At 40.7% G+C, this 20,327-nt stretch overlaps 1 protein-coding gene and 1 pseudogene across 2 annotated transcripts in view; one reads left to right on the top strand and one right to left on the bottom strand.

Moving 5' to 3' along the window:
* SPG11 (SPG11 vesicle trafficking associated, spatacsin) overlaps positions 1–20,327 on the bottom strand; it is an 82,481-nt gene that overhangs the window by 52,668 nt on the left and 9,486 nt on the right. The window contains exons 5-11 of the mRNA XM_084902659.1: positions 12,851–12,988; positions 12,248–12,696; positions 11,511–11,656; positions 9,715–9,847; positions 6,428–6,583; positions 5,863–6,038; positions 1,616–1,792 (exon numbers count right to left, since the gene is read on the bottom strand). Coding sequence (XP_084758785.1) covers positions 1,616–1,792; positions 5,863–6,038; positions 6,428–6,583; positions 9,715–9,847; positions 11,511–11,656; positions 12,248–12,696; positions 12,851–12,988 — 1,375 coding nt within the window. The remainder of the gene's footprint in view (positions 1–1,615; positions 1,793–5,862; positions 6,039–6,427; positions 6,584–9,714; positions 9,848–11,510; positions 11,657–12,247; positions 12,697–12,850; positions 12,989–20,327) is intronic.
* LOC311632431 (high mobility group protein B1-like) lies at positions 13,538–16,424 on the top strand (annotated as a pseudogene). Its single transcript has one exon. The product of its transcript is annotated as a high mobility group protein B1-like (transcript).

Below are 20,327 nucleotides of genomic sequence, written 5' to 3'. Positions count from 1 at the left end.
CATCTTGTGGGGTGGGGAACGCTGGGCCTTGGTCAACTGTGGCCTTTCAAGTTACAAATCAGTAACAGCAGTCCAAAAGTGGCCAACACATGTGAGTTCATTGCATCACTGTAAACAGAAAAATCTTGTCTCCTCCTGACCAGACACCCAAAAGGTTATAAAAGAAATGTAACTAAGCTCCCATTTGAGCATTTGTACTAAAAAATTTAAGCTTTGTCTTGGCATTTTAAAAGGATTAAGACCTTCCATCTCATAAAAATATTCATTCTACCACATCTACAGAAAAAGGCTGCACATTCTCTTTATATCAATGCTAGAGGCCTGGTGCACAAAATTCGTGCCCTGGGGGGCGGGGAGGTTGTTCCTCAGTCCAGCCTGCACCTTCTCCAATCTGGGACATCCCTCTCACAATCCAGGACTGCTGGCTCCCAACTGCTCGCCTGCCTGCCTGCCTGATTGCCCCTAACTGCTCCCCTGCCAGCCTGATTAACACCTAACTGCTCCCCTGCTGGCCCGTTCACCCCCAAATGCCTTCCCCTGACAGTCTGATCTCATCCCCAACTGCCTTCCCTGCAAGCCTGGTCCCCGCCAGCTGCCCTCCCTGCAAGCCTGGTCCCCCCCAGCTGGCCTCCCCTACTGGTGTGGTTGCCCTTCCCTGCCAGCCTGATCTTGACCCCAACTGCTCTCCTCTGCCAGCCTGATTGCCCCCAACTGCCCTTCCTTACCAGCCTGATTGCCCCTAACAGCCTCTCCTGCCTGATCACCCCTAACTGCCTTTTCCTGTTGGCCTGATCTCACCGCTAACTGCCCTCCCTTACAGGTCTAATCTCGCCCCCAACTGCCCTTCCTTGTCAGCCTGATAGCCCCTAACTGCCACTGCTTGCCTGTTCATCCCTAACAGCCCTCCCCTGCAGGCCTGATCTTGCCCCCAACTGCTCTCCTCTGCTGGCCAATTTGGTTCTGATTAGTCAGTTTTTATGCCAGTTAGTGTCAATAGCTCCGCCTCCTAGGCAGCCATTGACTCCTCACACTTCACCCGGATTTGTTTCTGAATGGTCTGTTTCTATGCCAGTCAGTGTCTCTGGGCCTATTAAAGGAGCTGATCAGAAAGGTGAGGCTGATCAGCAGTCCTGATGGAGGCCTGGAGAGAAATGGAGGCACAGCTGCTGGCCAGACTGAAAGAGTATGAGAGAGGCAAGTGCTGATCAACAGCTGCCACAGAGGCTCTGGATCAGACCCTGCTTCTCTCTTCAGGATCTCTCCAGGTCTGATTTGCAGGCTCTTCAGCAGTCAGTGCTGGGTCACCGAGCCTGTAGCTTGCAGCAGTCAGTGCTGGTCACCATGGCAACCCAGCGATGACTGAAGGACTGACTTCTGGTTGGTCGAACCTCCGGTTGCTGTGGATGTGACGGACCCAGGGTTTTTATATATTAGGATGCAGTTCCATTGCAACTATGAATGAGATAAATGACACACTGGCTGGAATCAACTGATTTCCCAATGACCAGAGCAGTCATAAATACATACTTATATTAACCAGAAACGATATTAAGTACACAGAGATCTTTTCTTTCTTTAGGGACTTTAAGATCAGACAAACAGATTATGCACTCACCATATTCTTTAGAAGTTCAGAGGCTTCCTTTATATTGTTCTTTTTCAAATTGTCAAAGACCAAATCGAGGCCTATTTTAATCAGCTCTTCGAGTCTTTGAGCAGAGTGACTATTAATCCTGAAGAAAGTTTGTGCCTCTGGTATTTTGTTGTTTAAAATGGCATTGGCAATAACTTCCTAGGAAAAGGGGGTGAAAATCTGCCTTTTAAGTTCCATTTTATGATTATCAACATGACTTACATATTTATTGAGGACCCACCCACTACAGGACTTTTACTTCAAATCTACTACTACATTTGGGTCTTTGCATGGAGGATATAAAGTTGATTGAAACACAGACCCTGCAGTCCAGGAACTTTTAGACTTGTGGAAGACACACAAATGAAGTGCTGATTATAGTTCTGTATGATAAAGGAGAAGATACAGTATGGCAGTTTGGGTCTCAGTCACTCAGGGTCCTAGAGAGGAGGGTTCAGAAGAGGAGCATCTAAATAAGAGAAAAGAGAACAAGAGTTCCAAAAAGAGGGAAAATTATGTGCAGAGATATAAAGGCAAAAAACAGCATCAAGTCTTCAGGGAATTCCAAATTACTCAATAAAACAGGGAGAGTAGCAGATAAGACTTGAAAGAAAAGTAGAGGTTCCATCATGAAGTGCATTGTGTGTGTGAGATGGATTTTATCCTGAAACTCATGTGGAACACTGAAGGATCTTAAAAGGGTGTGAGACTGTATAATTACATATTAATAGACATATATCTATATACTAGAGGCCCCATGCACAGGTGAGTGAGGTGTGTCCCTCAGCCCAGCCTGTACTCTCTCCAATCTGGGACCCTTCGGGGGATGTCCGACTACAAGGATCGGGCCTAAACGGGCACAGACATCCCCTTCACAATCCAGGACTGCTTGCTCCCAACTGTTTGCCTGCTTGCCTGATTGCCCCTAACCACTTCTGCCTGCCAGCCTGATCACTTCCTAACTGCTCCCCTGCCAGCCCGATCATCCCCAACTTCCCTCCCCTGACAACCCAGTCACCCCCAAATGCTCTCCCCTGAATATTCCCGTAATTAGATAGGGTTTTTTCTTTAACATATTGGACAGCCCTAACTGATTTGGCTAGGTGGATGGAGCATTGGCCTGCAGACTCAAAGGTCCCAGGTTTGATTCCGGTCAAGGGCATGTACCTTGGTTGCGGGCACATACCCATTGGGAGTGTGCAGGAGGCAATTGATCCATGTTTCTCTCTCATAGATGTTTCTAGCTCTCTATCCCTTTTCTTTCCTCTATGTAAAAAATCAATAAAATATATATTTTTAAATAAGAAACATTTTAAGATTTCTCCATATCTGCCTGGCTGGTGACTCAGTACTTGAGACCCAAGCTGCCACCATTGGGAGGGGATCATGCCGTGGGGGTGCGCTCCCCTCCCAGGCTGAGATCCTAGCCCAGGCTGCCACTCCTGGCAGGGGATCGGGCCATGGGGAGTGAATTTGTTTTTGTTTTTTATAAAGGGTCAGGAGGACCTCTAGGTAGTATTCCACCAGGCCGCTTACTCTGCAGGCTCTCAGCAACAGCCCTCCCTGAGACTGGGGGGACTCCAGCAGGACTGAGAGCACTAGGTGCCACCATCTTGTGGCTATGGGTGCCACCATTTTTGTTGTGGAATGATGGCTAATTTGCATATTACTCTTTTATGAGATAGGATATTAGAAAGAATATTCAGACAGCAATGTGGAGAGTGGACGGAAAGGGATTTAAGCTCAAGATAGTAAGGCATTGCCCTAACCAATATGGCTCAGTGGTTGGAGCATCGGCCTGCAGACTGAAGGGTCCCAGGTTTGATTCTGGTCAAGGGCACGTACCTCAGTTGCGGTCACATTCCCAGTAGGGAGTGTGCAAGAGGCAGCTGATAAATGATTCTCTCTTATTGATGTTTCTAACTCTCTATCTCTCTCCCTTCCTGTCTGTAAAAAAAAAATCAATAAAATATATATTTTTTTAAAAGATAGTAAGGCATTAGGTTACTGCAATAATATAAGTAAGAAGAAATCAAGCATAAATTGAAGGCCTAAACCCAAGAGAGATTAGAAATGAAGTATTTTTAACAAGGGGCTTTTGAGGAGTGTGTAAATCCCATTAAATCATGTGCAAAATTGTGTGTATGTGCATAAGCATACACTAACATGTATGTTTTTGGAGGCAGAATTCAAGTAGTTAAAGTAGACTATAACCTCCCTCGAAATTAAAAACCAGTGATTTTGAGTAAAAAGAGCAGAGGACCATGGATTGAGCCTTGAAAGACATTAAAGGGAAATGTGGAGTGGGTAAGAGAAGGTGAAACATGCAAAGGAAACTGGAAAAGAGAAGCCAGATAAAGTAGAAAAAAAATCAAGTAATTTTTGGTTAGAGAAATAATGAGATACAGAAAATGCAGTTACACTAGGTACTTTACCTCCCTATATTTCCATCCCAAGAACAGCAGTCCTTTGAACCTGGCAGCCTTTCAACCTTATCCCTTTCCCTCCCTATTGATACTGATCAAGTGGGATAAGTTAATTTGGCCTTTGTCATTCCTATGCCAACACTCTCCATGTGGGTGGAGGGATTCTTTCAGTCCTAGTCCAGTACAGTTTGGTAGTATTAATTTCTATTATAAAAAGAGAGGCAAGCAAATGAGCACAGAAAATTTAACTGGCAAAATACCTTAACTAGAATCTGAGATAGGACTCAAATTAAGTATGCTTCCTGGTGATAAAGTCATAAAATAAAAGTTTCCTAAGACTGAGTCACAAGCAGCAATTCAAATATCAGGCAGAATGCTTAAGTCCAAATGCTTAAGTCCCTTGCCCGGCCAGTGTGGTTCAGTGGTTGAGTGTCAACCTATGAACCATGAGGTCACAATTCCATTCCCAGTCAGGTTGCGAGTTTGATCCCCAGTAGGCATGTGCAAGAGGCAGCCAATCGATTCTCTCTCATCATTGATGTTTCTATTTCTCTCTTTCCCTCTCTTCCTCTCTGAAATCAATAAAAATATATTTTAAAAAACAAACAAAAGTCCAGCAGGCTAGAGCAGAAAGAGAAGGGTTTCTTTGGGGTGACAGGGAGTCCATAACTAGTCCCAGCTAAAAGCAGTGCCTAATTCCACACTGGATCACCAGATTCCCCCCAATTCTCCCTTTTTTTTACACAAATGCTCTTACATGACATTTGTAAGAATGGGTGGAAGGGTCCTTTGGGGATAGGGGAGGGAAACAAGCTTCTTTGGGCATAGTCTTAATGGATGGATGGAGCACACAGGACAGTTAGGGGACAGTTTGCCACAGGAAATGTGCAGAATGGGAATGGGGGAGGACAAGTACCCTAGGGATACTACAGTAAAAAGGTCAGGTCTCTGTCCTAGCCGGTTTGGCTTAGTGGAGAGAGCATCGGCCCTCGGACTGAAGGTGCTGGATTTGATTCCAGTCAAGGGCAGGCTTGATGCCAACCCTGGTTGGGGTGCCTGTGGGAGACAACCATTCGATGTCTCTTTCACCTCAATGTTTCTCTCTCTCTGCCTCTCCCCCTTCCTTCCACTCTTTCTAAAAATTAATGGAGAAATATCCTGGCAAGGGTTAAAAACAAACAGCTCTAGTTGGTTTGGCTCAGTGGATAGAGCTTTGGCCTGTGAACTAAAGGGTCCCGGGTTCGATTCCAGTCAAGGGCACATGCTCAGGTTACAGGCTTGATCCCCAGAAGGGTGTGAGCAGGAGACAGCCTATCAATGATTCTCTCTCATCACTGATATTTCTCTCTCTCCCAGTGTGGCTCAGTGGTTGAGCATAAGCCTATGAACCAGGAGATCACAGACTCCCTTTCTCTCTGAAATCAATAAAAATATATTTAAAAACAAACAAAACCCACAAAATAAATAAGTAAATAAACAATACATATAAAAAACAAAATAAGACTTAATGGCCCTAGCCATTCAGGGAGTGTTGCTCATGGGTTCAGGGTTGGGTGTTTGTCTCTGGAGCCAAGTAGGCAGATGTGGTACTAAGAGGGAGCCTATCTGAATCTGAATTAAATAAACAAAGCTTGTAAACATAAATTTGATGTTGTGCCCAGAGATTTCTAAAAATCTCCAAAACCTAAAGCCCTTGCCAAAGTTTCTGAATCACAGTATAGAGTCTAACTTCTGTTTCCTTTATTGTTTTCTAAGATCCTATGAATCTGGGAAATAAAAGAAGTGGTAATTACTCATATTTACCTCAATGCTGAGTTTCTCCCATATAGTGCTCTCCTGTACTTTGGGGACATTTTCCTTTACATCATATTCATCTACAGCATCTGTTAGCTTCCAAGGAAACTTTATCATGAAGGTCCTAAGTTCATTAATGTAGCTGGTCAAAATGTTCACTCCTTTCTGTAGATGTTCATCTAACTCTATGGAAAACACCAACATAACAATTTCATATATATATAAAAATTTGTGTGTGTATAGACATAATATGTCACTGTGATATATTCTAGAAAGAATTCTAGAAAATGTCAAAATTCAAACTCAGTGTTTTAAAAATTTTTAACAAAAAAATCTGAGCTTTTTCCTTTTACAATTAGCTCTGTGATTTAATATAACCCTTCTCACAATGCTTAGTCCTTTCTGCCAACTTTCCTAGTGTTAGAGCCCATATCACTCACTCAGTTACACATTGATTTTACCCAACTTTAGTAAATGACACTCCATTGGCTTACATGCTCTCTTATATCTCACTTATATCTCTGCTCTAACACAGGAATAAGAGAATTGCACCCTTCTTTGCTGCTATTCTTACCTTCACTGTGAGTAAAAAGCTCTTTTATTTGCTTGTTAAGGAAGGACAGTGTAAGATTAAGTAATTGTTCTGAAAAGTTTTTGCTTTGGGTTTCAGAATTACTTTCTCTAATTGCTGTGCAGAGTAAATCCAATGCTGGTGTCAGCTCTTCCACATCTGAGAAAGAATGAAAGAAATTAATTAACATGGAGAACAGGATATTCCCAATAACATCCAAAAATAACATGTTGCAATATTTTAAAAGCTAAAACTAGGACCGCCAGCCAGTGTGGCTCAGTGGTTGAGCATAAGCCTATGAACCAGGAGGTCACAGTTCAATTTCCTATCAGGGCACATGCCCCAGTTGAGGGGTCAGTCCTCAGTAAGAGTCATGCAGGAGGCAGTCGATCAATGATTCTCATCATTGATATTTCTCTCTCTCTCTCTCCCTTCCTCTTAAAGGAAAAAAGAAAAACAATGACTAATGTTTAATTCTCAAAAAAGCTCACAAAACTTTTATAAAATTTTATTATCTGCAAACTTTAGTGATTCTACTTACTACTACCGTGATTCCCCAAAAATAAGACCTAGCGTATGGAAAAATAAGACATCCCCTGAAAATAAGACCTAACGCATCTTTGGGAACAAAAATTAATATAAGACACTGTCTTATTTTCGGGGAAACAGGGTAGTCATTATTTACTGGTACTGCATACAGTAACTATCATTTTGCCACCTACTGTATCTTAAGTTTTATAAATGCTATGGCATTTATTCCTTTCAACAACTTGAGAGTTAAGTGTTACGGCTCCATTTCCATAGATGAGGGGACTTAAGGTTCAGAGAGAATAAATAACTTGCCCAAGCAATTTGAAAATAAGTAGCAGAGTCAAAATTTGAACTTAAGCCTGTCTGATTCCAAAACCATTACCTTAACTTGCAGGTGAAAGCAAGAAATATGGGCCCCTGAATCTCCAATTTGTCAGCTGCAGGCCCTAATAAAGTTTATCTGTTTATCTCAACATCAGCTCTAGGACTATCTGCATGAGTGAGAAGGATGGGAAACATGGATTTCCTCTGGGAGAGCAGATAAAGCTATTCCCAGACTTATTTCCAGACTCATCCTCCTATCCTTTGGGGCAGAGCAATGCAGGTAACAGTGAATTGATGAGAAATCGCAGACCACCAAAAAAGTAGTGTATAACAACCATATAATCACTGACAGTCCATGCCACTCATCTTCCTTAATCCCATGTGCCATGACTGTGAGACTACTGGGGCAAGAATTATTATTGGCCATACAGCCACAACACAATTATTGGACTAATACAACATGATAGTATTTTTTATGTATTAATCCTATAAACCAAAAGTATAAATAAATGTTATAGGCTGTTTGAACCCAAGGATGTTTCCTAAGCATGGACATTTTAAAAAAATATATGTTTTTATTGATTTTAGAGAGAAAAGAAGGGAGGAGAAAGAAATACCGATGTGAGAAGGAAACATTGATTAGTTGCCTCCTGCATACCCCCTACTGGAGATCAAGTTCACAACACAGGCATTTACCCTAATCAGAAATTGAACCAGTGTCATGTTGGTGCATGGGGCAATACTCAACCAACTGAGCCACATTGGCCAGGGCGGTATGAAAATTTTTGACAGGATCAAATGTCAAGGACTATTTGGAATGAACCAATATGCTCATGGAGGTTTATGACAGGACCAAATTTCAAGGACCTTTGGACTTGGACCTAATGTCTCTGTGGAAATTTTGAACAGAACCAAATGTTCGCTAATCCCATAAAGAATTAGCATATCTGTTATTAACAAAAAAGATATCTATAATATGTCATCAAGTAAAAAAATTATATATATATATATATATATATATATATATATATATATATATATATAAAAATAAAAGCCTAAGTGATCGAACCGGTTTCCACCGGTTGCTATGACGCATAATGACATGAGGGGGCAGACACTCAATGCAGGAACTGTCCCCTGGCGCCAGTGTGCTCTCACAGCAGGAGTGCCAGATGCTGGGCTCACAGCTAGTGAGTGCAGCTCCGGCAGTGTGAGCCTCTCCCGCCTCTGCAGCTGCGCTACCAAGCACCCGCAGAGGCAGGTGCAGTGGGGCCGGGATGAGCAGGAGTGGTGCAGCACATGGCCTGAGCTCCAGCTCCTCCCCGACTGCCTGTGACTTCTCACACTACTACATCTCCCAAGAGTCCTAGATTGCGAGAGGGCACAGGCCAGGATGAGGGACCCTACCAGTGCACGAATCCATGCACCAGGCCTCTAGTAAGATTATAAACCTTATGTACGGGGAAAACATACTTTATTACCCTATGCCTCTGAGGATAGGATATGTATGGCTACCTGGCCCAAGAATAAAAGCTAGCTTTTCCACTTATTAAAAAGGAAAGCCTAAATCTTGAAAAGTATTGGTAATACAGCAGATGAGTCAGGCTGAAAATTCTTATAACAAGTCCCAATCCATAACTCAGCCAGTTGCACTGTCACTGCACATCCCAGACTGCTCTCCACTGTCACTGCACATCCCAGACAGCTCTGCACTGTCACTGCACATCGCAGACAGCTCTGCACTGTCACTGCACATCCCAGACAGCTCTGCACTGTCACTGCACATCCCAGACAGCTCTGCACTGTCACTGCACATCCCAGACAGCTCTGCACTATCACTGTACATCAGACAGTTGCAAGGGCACTCAATTTTGCAAATAAATTTTATTCTATTTTGTATAAATACCTCTTGATTTTGAAAGAGCATCTCTTCCTTGATACTAAAAATATAAAACACAGTTCAGGACATGAACAGTAAACACCCCACTTAGAATGAGAATATTTATATGTTCTCACAACTCAAGTTTCCAATAAATGAAATCTCATGACTGAGTTTTGGTAAATAAATAAATCAGAAAATACAACGATAATGTGAAAATGATTAAAAAGGTAATCAGTGACCATGCAGAGTTGTCTGAGATGTACAGTGTGCTTAGTGATTAAAGATCAGCTGGTGCACTGAAGGATCACAGATTTGATTCATGGTTAAGGTCACACACCTGGGTTGCAAATTTGATCCCTAGTCCCAGTTAGGGCACCTGCAGGAGGCACCAATCAATGTGTCTCTCTCACATCGCTGTGTCTTTCTCTTTCCCTCCTCCCCCCTTTTACTCTCTCTAAAAAAAGTCAATGAAAAAAATATCCTTGGGTAAGGATTAACAACAACAAAAAAATAAAATACTAAACACAAATGTAGACATCTTTCTTTTACTTACTTCTTAAATATAATTGTGATGGAAAGTGATCAAACTGATCGGGTACAGAAGATTTTGGGGATGGATTCAAAAGATTTTCCTTGCTCTTCAAAAAGAATTCTACTGTGTCCAGCTGACGATTTTCTATTCCAGCCTGAAATGGGAGGAAAATCAGAAAACAATTACAACAGGAAAAAAGTCAGGAAACAAAAAAATATTTTTAAACTTCAGAACTTAAATGTGCTGAGACTGAAGACACAAACCTATCTTTATCTTGTTCCATGAGCACCTGGGTTCTAGACAATGACTAATTCTGCAATCTGGGGCAGGTATCTGTAACTTTCTGAACATTAGTTTCTGCTTCAGCAGAAACAGACGGTTAGATAAAAACACCTTTTCAGCTCTACTGTTCTGTATTTCTAAAACAATTCAATGCTAGGTACCTGTGCATCACCCTTACAATTATGTTATAGTCTATTTAAATTAACATGTTAAAGCAGTGTGATATAAAGTTAACTGAAAAGCAGGCGGAAAAAAAAAAAAAAAAAAAAAAGGCTACCATTTCTGACTAGGTATCTTTTTTTTTTTTTTTTTTTTAATCAATCTTTATTGTTCATATTATTACAAAGGTCTGACTAGGTATCTTGAGGAACCTCTCCATAGAGAATATTTCGAAATCACAGATGTTAAAAAAATGTTTGTGTGTGAATCTTTAAATGTTCAGCTGAACAAGAAAGAAAGTGAGAAAAATTCTCATGGGATAAAAGCAAATTTTCCTTTCCCCCTATTACTCAAACTTTCTACAATGATTATTTTGCTATGTAAGAGTAAATTTTACAACATATGGTCTGGAACTTGAAAAATAATTAAGTTGGATGTCTTCCTTATGCCATATACAAAAATTAATCGAAATGCATCATAGACCTAAACTGTAAGAGCTAAAACTAAAAAACTCTTAAGAGTAAATCAGTTTAGGCAATGGTTTCTTAGATATAACACTAAAACTATCAGTGACCCAAAAAAAATTTTTTTGACCATCAAAATTAAATAAAAACTTGTGTTTGTGAATTAAAATATACACTAATAAAAGAGAAATATACAAATTGACCATCAGTTTGCGACACCCACCAGCCAATCAGGAGTGAGTATGCAAATTAACCCAACAAAGATGGCAGCAGCCCTGCCCACCAGTCATTCTGGGCCTCTGGACAGCATAATATAGGCGTGGAGTGGCTGGACAAGGCTGGACACCGGGGAGGGGTGGGGAAGGGCGGAGGGAGTTACAGGAGTGGTGCTCTGGATGGAGCGAAGACTGGAGGCTCTGGCCGGAGTGAAGATGGAAGGCAGTGGCTAGAGCAAAGGCCTGGGTCCCAGGTGCAGGAGAAAAACCGGTACCAGCAGCCAAAGGATGGAAGGCCTATTGCACAAATCTCCGTGCAATGGGCCTCTAGTATGCTATAAAAATTCAGGTGATGTTTCTATAGTAGGATTGACTACCAGGTAGGAATAAAAGATTACACCTATTTAAGCTTCCCATAGCTTGCTTCCACTTTGTTTAATCTCATTGGCTTATTGTTGCTTCTATTTCTTGTACCTTTGTTTCCTTAAGTATTATTATAATTTTATATCTTTTAAAGCCAAAAAATGTATACTACTAAGTAGAATTAGGGTAATGAAATAACCAGAACTAAGCAAATAGATGGATAAAGACTATAGTTTTTTGTTTGTTTTTTGCTCCTAGGTTAAGTGAATTCTCCCAAATCTTGAGTCATATAAGAATATATGACAGAATGTAAAGTTCTATAGACATTTGTTACCTCTAGTGCATGTATAGGGATTGAGCACCTGCCCCAATCATTGAGATGGCAGAGAGTGTCCACAGTGCTGGCACTTCCATGGATCATTAGTCTATTTAAAAATTCCTCTTGGGTCAAACCAAACAAAATCAGAGAGAGTCCTTTCTCTACATGAAAAATAAAAGTAAGCTTTAATAAATTAGTAGGACTTAGGCTTGAGGATTATGGCGAGAATTAATTTCTAATTATCCAACACTTCAGAACTAATTATAAATATATTTATTGAACACAAGGTACTATTATGACTTCAACTAATTCATCATGATTTTTCAATGTTGTTGAAGTGTTCTATTTTTAAAACACTGACCAAAAGTCAAATTCTACTAAGAACAATGCCATCTATGAAACAGCATTAAATTTCACTTTTTTACTTTGTATTATCTTGCAAAATCAATACTTGGAATCTTTAACTACTTAAAGAGATGTTACATTTCTGGTTTACTAAATAAAACAATAGCATGTTCTTGACACACAGAAATATGCGATTACCAAAAGTGGGGTACTAAAGACACACATGGTTAGTTCAATCATAATATTCAACAGTTTTGTAGGAGATTATGGCATAAGTACTGAATGAATGTGTGTCTGAAATATCAAACTCAAATGCCTACAGGGGCCAAGCAGGTGGCAGAAGTAAAATGCATTAAAAGAAAACACATCTTCTCAGCAATAGACAACCTGATACAAGACATTCTCACCTGTCAAAACAAGGCACAGTTGCTGGTCTCCACTATTATCTATAGGAATACACCTTTTGCCAAGGGAAAAGCACTGTATGCCCTCGATCTCCAAATCCCAAAGGACAATGGTACAGCCCATCTTTCCTACTGTCCAGGCAAACAGGGCAGTGAATCCTGTCACAGACAAACATCTAAGCTCGATGGGTTCCTCTTGTTCACTGATGTGCATTGTTTTCCATGCTCTTCCTGGATCACTGGTCTTGGCATGACCTTTCTGTGGAAAACTATACTGACTGTGCATTATGTCCTGTGGAATGAAGGCCCAACCTGGCACACTGGTACAATGGTTATTAGATTCAGGGTACTCCAAATGCAAAATATCCTGGAACCATGGAGCACAGTGGGAAACCTCCATTGTAGAGCTCTTTATTGTTTCATTCAATGATAATAGCTGGGCTTTCCAAGACCTGGAAAACAGGGTAGAACTCACAGCTGTTACAAATGAAAAGCACTAATTAAGTAATACACTGAACAAAAAATAAAATGCACTTTTTTTAAAAAAAAGTGTCTATTTCTGACAAAAATGAAAATAATAAGTAAATCCAAAAAGGATTTCTGTACCTATCAACTTGGAAGGAAAACTTGGTCAGTTTCATGTTGTAGTCAGAATTCACAGGATCATCTTCGTCTATCCCCTTAGCACCTTCAATAGGAATATCTTCTAGAGTTTTTTCACAAAATAGGTGTCCTGGGTGTTGCCTACATTTTAAAATAATAGACACAGTAAAAAAATGATCAAATCCAAATCTGTTACTACTACTCCAGCTAAAAATTAGGGGTGTGGTGAGGGAGGGTATCACAGAGAAGGGACAGTGTAGACAGTAAGTTTCCCTAAACAGGACTCCTTCTTATCTCCATTACTTAAAACAGAATCATAGCAGCCTTAAGAGTTCACCCTGTTGTAACTATGTATGGTTATGAATGTTAACTAGATTTACTATGGTGATCATTTCGATAGATAGATAGATAGATAGATAGATAGATAGATAGAGTCATTATGCTGTATGCCTGAAACTAATAAGATATTATATATCAATTTTATCTGAATTTTAAAAATTATCATCCTTAAGGGCAGTTAGCTTTATAAAGATATAAGAGCATTTACTGTTTACTATATTGCAGATGTGATAAAAACTTTACATAAATTATCTTATCCAAGCCTTTCAACAACCCTAAGAAATAAATATGCTCCCATTTTATAGATATAGAAACTAAGGCTCAGAGGAACAGTGGCGCTGGATTTGAATTAGGTCAATGTGACTATAAAGGCTTTTTAAAAAAATATATTTTATTGATTTTTTTACAGAGAGGGAGAGGGATAGAGAGTTAGAAACATCTATGAGAGAGAATCATCGATCAGCTGCCTCTTGCACACCCCCTATTGGGAATGTGCCCGCAACCAAGGTACATGCTCTTGACTGGAATCGAACCTGGGACCTTTCCATCCACAGGCCACTGTGCCAAATCGGTTTCAGCTATGAGGGCTTTTAAGCATTACCTTTATCGACACCACAAAGATTCAGGCCAAGACAGGGGAGAGGCATAAAAACTAGGAAGACAAAGTAGGAGTGTGGGAAAATACGTGCAGAGCGAGGGCTATCATGTTTGAAAAACACAAAGAAGGCTAGGGTGGCTAAAACATAGTGAATGAGAAGCAAGGTGGTATAGGTGAAATTAGAGAGATTGACGGGACAGATGATGCAGAGCTTTATGGGCTATTAAGAACTTTTAGTTTTTAGCTTGTGGAGAGGAAAAGGAAGCTAAGTAAGGGCTTTAAGCAGAGGAGTGATGTGGTCAGATGCAGAAGAATAGCTGGGTTGAAAAACGAACGCATTTAAACCCCAGGCACTTAGTTAAATTACTATTAACCCTTTCAGCAATTTGAAGGTATTATAGACATGGATTTGTCAAGGAGATGATGAAAGTGAGTTATAGAAGGAAGGGTGATAGTGGGGGGGGGGGGGGGGGGGGAGAGAAAGATGATAAATGGAGAAGGTATATACCCTGTCCCCAGATGTTAATACCTGGCTATACCTCTTATAAGATTTTAACAACATCACTGATTGTGCTATAGACGATGGATCTGAGGAGGTAAGAACAGACACAAGGAGACCAATTCAAAGCTCTTAAGCTATTTCAGGTTAAGTGATGATAGTGGTATGATGACAGAGGAGTTAAGTGAACAGATTTTTTTTTAAGTGAACAGATTTAAGAAACATTTATAACAATAGAATGGCTAGGACCTTGTGATTACATCCTGGATGTGGATGTAATACTTAAGAGGTTAAGGAGGGGAAAGAGAGGTTGGGAATATTAAAAAGAGAGCAAATGGAAAACAGTCCTTGAGGAGGGAAGTAGTGAAATCCAGAGCACACACAGAGAGATAGGCTTTCATAGGAGGTGAAAATCCTTCCATTGTAATAGGAGGGAAGACAGATAAGATGGGTAAAGGAAATTGGGTTTGTAATTTAATGTGAAGAAATTTAATGGGATCTACTCCTTTATAAAGCAGGAAGCAGCCACCCAAGAAGAGCTGGGAATAAATAAATGAGTAGAAGGTTTGAAGAAAATGGAAACATAAAAACACTGTTGCAAAAAATGGGTTCATGCCGAAACCAGTTTGGCTCAATGGATAGAGTGTCAGCCTTTGGACTGAAGAGTCTCGAGTTTGATTCTGGTCAAGGGCATGTACCTTGGTTTCGGGCACATCCCCAGTAGGAGGTGTGCAGGAGGCAGCTGATTGATGTTTCTAACTCTATCCTTCTCTCTTCCTCTCTGTAAAAAATCAATAAAATATATTTCTAAAAATAAAATAAAATTAAATTAAATTTAAAAAAGGGCTCACAAGACATAGAAGCACAGAATAGACTGTGGAATCTGGGAGGGAGAGGGAAGAGACCTACCAAAGAACTTTATGCATATATGCATAACCTGTGGACACAGACAATAGGGTGGTGAAGGCCTGAAGGGGGGGAGGGGAAAAGGGTCAATGGGAAGAAAAAGGAGACATATGTAATACTTTCAATAATTAAGATTTTTGGATAGCCATTGCAGTGCATTGAGCTCCATAGAGACAGCGCCTGGGCAAGTGCGAGCCGGCCGGGCACTGGGTGACTGCGTGCTCGCTGAGGGAAAGTAATTAAACATGAGCAAAGGGGACCCCAAGAAGCCGAGAGGCAAAATGTCATCGTATACTTTCTTTGTGCAAACTTGCTGGAAGGAACACAAGAAGCACCCAGATGCTTCAGTCAATTTCTCAGTTTTCTAAGAAGTGCTCAGAGGTGGAAGACCATGTCTGCTAAGGAGAAAGGAAAATTTGAAGACATAGCAGAGGTGGCCAAGGCTCGTAATGAGAGAGAAATGAAAACTTATATTCCTCCTAAAGGGGAAACAAAAAAGAAATTCAAGGATCCCAATGCATCCAAGAGGCCTCCTTCGGCCTTTTTCTTGTTTTGTTCTGAGTATCACCCAAAAATCAAAGGAGAGCATCCTGGCCTATCCATTGGTGATGCTGCAAAGAAGCTGGGAGAGATGTGGAATCACACTGCTGCAGATGACAAGCAGCCTCATGAAAAGAAGGATAAATATGGAAAGGAGATTGCTGCCTACCGAGCTAAAGGAAAGCCTGATGCTGCCAAAAAGAGAGTTTTTGCTGCCTACCAACCTAAAGAAAAGCCTGATACTGCCAAAAAGAGTTGTCAAGGCTGAAACAAGCAAGAAAAAGAAGGAAGAGGAAGAAGACGAGGAAGATGAGGAGGAGGAAGTGGAGGAGGTAGATGATGATGAAGTAGATGATAATAACTAAATAATTTGGTTCTAAAGTAGTTTTTTCTTCTTGTCTATAAAGCATTTAACCCCCTTGTACACAACTCACTCCTTTTAAAGAAAAAAAATTTGAAATGTAAGGCTGTGTAAGATTTGTTTCTAAACTGTACAGTGTCTTTTTTGTATAGTTAACACACTACCAAATGTGTCTTTAGAAAGCTGTGGTGGTATTTTCAATAGCCTTGCCTGGTAGGTACAGTATGGGGGTTGTAAATTGGCATGGAAATTTAAAGCAGGTTCTTGTTGGTGCACAGCACAAATTAGTTATATATGGGGATGGTAGTTTTTTCATCTTCAGTTGTCTCTGATGCAGCTTTATACGAAATAACTGTTGTTCTGTTAATTGAATATCACTCTGTAATTGAAAAAAAAAAAAAGTTGCAGGTTTTGTTGTCATTCTGAATGCTTCTAAGTAAATATAAATGTTTTAATTAGGGGGGGGAAAAGATATTTAAAAGAACTTAGTTGAAATAAAAACAAAATGGGCTTACAAAAAAAATCATTGCAAAATTTCTAGGTAATATTGAGAGACCAGTTGAAAGTCCTGAATGTGAACTTACAATGGTATCAATTTTTCTTTGTGATTTTCACACAAGTGCTTAGTTGCTCGGGTGCAGGGACTACAAAGGTAGAGTTAAAAAAAAAAAAAAAGATTTTGTCAGACCATAGGGCAAGAACAAGAGTTTAGGGCAGGGGTCCTCAAACTTTTTAAAGTGGGGGCCAGATCATGGTCCCTCAGAGAGCTGGAGGGCCAGACTATATGAACTACTAATTCCTACTGTAACACCTTGGCTGCGCTCACTGCCCAAAAAACCTGGCGGGCAGGATCAGACTCCCCTGGGGGCTGCATGTGGCCCGCGGGCTGTAGTTTGAAGACCCCTGGTTTAGGGTGTGTGGGGGGAAAAAAATTACTTAAATACTGTATCATAGGACTTCTGCTGAAAAATAGAGAAGTGAAGATAGGAGTGGGCTGGAAGATGGAAGGTAAATGAATTGGAAATTCCAATGAGGTCAGATGACAGATGAAGTGGGAGTACCTGAGTAAGTGAGCTGGAAAATTTGGTAAGTGTGGTCAATGAGTGAGATGTGTAGAATAGTGATGTGAAGGAAGACCAGTTCCAAATAATGGCAAAGCCCAGGTATGACTATGAGAGTGGACAGCTAAGGAAAATTGGAAGAAAAGGTCACTGAGAGAACAAAGCATGAGTTTGGGTTCCCAAGGAACTTACAAGCTCTATTGGAAGCATAAAAACATTAGGGAAATAATACAATACTATACAAGTAAGTGCCAGATGGTAGTTCAAACTAGAAGCTCAAAGAGGAAAATTATAAAATGAGTATAAAATTACAAGAGGAAATGATTTTTATAAGAAAAAGCTGTTCCTGCCGAAACCGGTATGGCTCAGTGCTAGAGCGTTGGTCTGCGGACTGAAAGGTCCCAGGTTCGATTCCGGTCAAGGGCATGTACCTTGGTTGTGGGCACATCCCCGGTGCGCAAGAGGCAGCTGGTTGATGTTTCTCTCTCATCGATGTTTCTAGCTCTCTATCTCTCTCCCTTCCTCTCTGTAAAAAGTCAATAAAATATATTTTAAAAAAAGAAAAAAAGAAAAAGCTATTCCTAAAGTTTTAACAAAAATTCTTATTGGCAGAGCATCTCATGGTAAAATTGCATAACATGTTATGAACCTAAAGCAGTTATAGTTTAGCACAAATAATTAAAATGTAAAAACTATCTAGACTACATTATAAAATTTCCATTATAAAGTCTCCTATTATTTAAATTTAAAAAGGGGGTGACAGTGGAAGAATATCATGTAAGGAAAAATATCCTGCAAGTAATTTACATCTAAAAATTTGTACTTTAGAAAATTAACCTTCATTCAAAATGCTAACAGCAAGATACCCATGAAATACACACATGGTGTCAAAACAAGCCAGAGGAAAATCATTTGGGGGGAAAAAAAATGAAAAAGGATCCCAAGTCAAATTTACAGAAAATATCTCTTTATTAACTTTTGGTCGAGAATATGTTTGTATATTTTCAGAAAACAACTCTGAGACCATCTGGATTCCTATAACAGAGAGGAATGGAATAGACAGAAGTGCTACAGCCATGAAGACAGAAGAGAAACAATTCAGAGATGGAAGATGCTGATGACGCCTCGCCATACCAGCAGACAGCAGCTGCGTGTTGCTGAAGGATGCCCAGGACCAAACCAGAGATGGTTGGCCCTGCATCACCACCATTTGTCCACCAACCAGATCTGAAATATCATGGCTGAAATGTACACATAAGGAACTATTTGACATTGAAATTGGGACTCAAAAGAACTGTTGGCCCAGAAAAGAACTCACTACAGACTGATTCATTTGCCTCTCAGCATAATCATTATGGCTTGTCTCAGTTTAGGTTCTTACAAGGGTTTTTCTTGGGTCACATGATCTCACACATCTAGAGGAAATAATGAACAACATAAACTGATTAACAAAAACAGACCCAGAGAAAGAGAAGCAGCGATCAGACTCTCAAACCTCAGAGGGAAAGTAGGGGAGGGTGGGGGTAAGGGGGAGAGACCAACCAAAGGACTTGTGCGCATGCATATGGGCCTGGCCAGTGGCCATGGACAACAGGGGGGTGGGGACACATGTAGGGAGGGGTTTGGGATGGGAATGGGGGGATGAGGACAATTATGTGATACTATAATCAATAAAATTAGAAAAAAGAAATAAAAAAAATAATAATAAAGGCATCCAAATTGGGGGGGGGGGGGGAGGGAAGAAAAGGCTTTGTGAAAGAGGTGGATATCAAAGGTTGAACAGGACTTAAGAAAATGAAAAGGAGGAACTATATTCCATATCAGGGGAAAGAAGAGCTAGAGCCATGAGGCAGGAAAGACAGAAACACTTTGAGATTTCAAAGCACACTTACAAAATAAAACAAGCAGTAAACTCCAAATAAGTTATACTAATTAAACAGCATTTATGTAAATCTATCTATCTATCTATCTTCTATATAAAAAAGCCTAAGCAACTGTTACAACCAGTCAACCAAACATCCAGTTGACTGTTAGTTATGACATGCACTGACCACCAAGGGGCAGAGACTCAATGCAGGAGCTGCCCTCTGTGGTCAGTGTGCTCCCACAGCCAACCTCCTGCAGTCCCACCTGCAGCCTGCTGGCCCCAATTGGCCCCATCACCGGCCAGGCAGAAGGATCCCACCCATGCACAATTTCGTGCACAGGGCCTCTAGTAATTAATAAACAGAAATCACTTATTTAGCTGGACAGAACAGATTCCTAAATGTACTGCAGGAAACAATAAAAGTAGCTCTTACATGGCTGAGTTCAAGGAAATTTGTTCAAAGGAATGTGCCTGGTGCCCTCTTCAGAGTTCTCTCAGAGTACTGCCAGAGGAACAGAACCCTACACTCAAGGACCAGAGTGGCTGAGTATGCTTCCTTCCCTCTACCCATCAAATTGTTCTTACTGATGATCAGGAGGTAACTACACATACAGGTGTGCTTTAGTAAGTAAAAATGACCTATTGATTAACAAGCACACAGTCTGGGAATATGCTTATCATCCCTATTCAAAGATTTAAAAATATATATATAATAAATCACAGTGATGAGAAGTTCTGTTATGTATGTAAAAATGAATTAATCATTTTTTTGTGATCCAATAAGCAATAAAACCCATCAAGCCCTAACCGGTTTGGCTCAGTGCCTAGGCAGGGGTCTTCAAACTACGGCCCGCGGGCCACATGCAGCCCCCAGGGGAGTCTGATCCGGCCCGCCAGGTTTTTTGGGCAGTGAGCGCAGCCAAGGTGTTACAGTAGGAATTAGTAGTTCATATAGTCCGGCCCTCCAGCTCTCTGAGGGACCGTGATCTGGCCCCCACTTTAAAAAGTTTGAGGACCCCTGGCCTAGAGCAACCCGTGGACTCCAGGGTCCCAGGTTCGATTTCAGTCAAGGGCATGCACCTTGGTTGTGGGCACATCCCCAGTAGGGGGTGTGCAGGAGGCAGCTGATTCATGTTTCTTTCTCATTGATGTTTCTAACTCTCTCTCCCTCTTCATCCTCACTGTAAAAAATCAATAAAATATATTTTTTAAAACAACCATCAAGGTACATTACAATTATAAGGATTTGTTCATCTCATTCAGATTAAGTTAGGAACAAAAAACCTAAATGATTTTGAATGGTCCTAAA

Source organism: Pipistrellus hanaki, assembly GCF_964339955.1.
Source record: "Pipistrellus hanaki genome assembly, chromosome: 1".
NCBI lineage: Eukaryota > Metazoa > Chordata > Mammalia > Chiroptera > Vespertilionidae > Pipistrellus > Pipistrellus hanaki.
The sequence above is the reverse complement of the archived record's forward strand: the minus strand, read 5'-3'. Positions and strand labels throughout refer to the sequence as shown.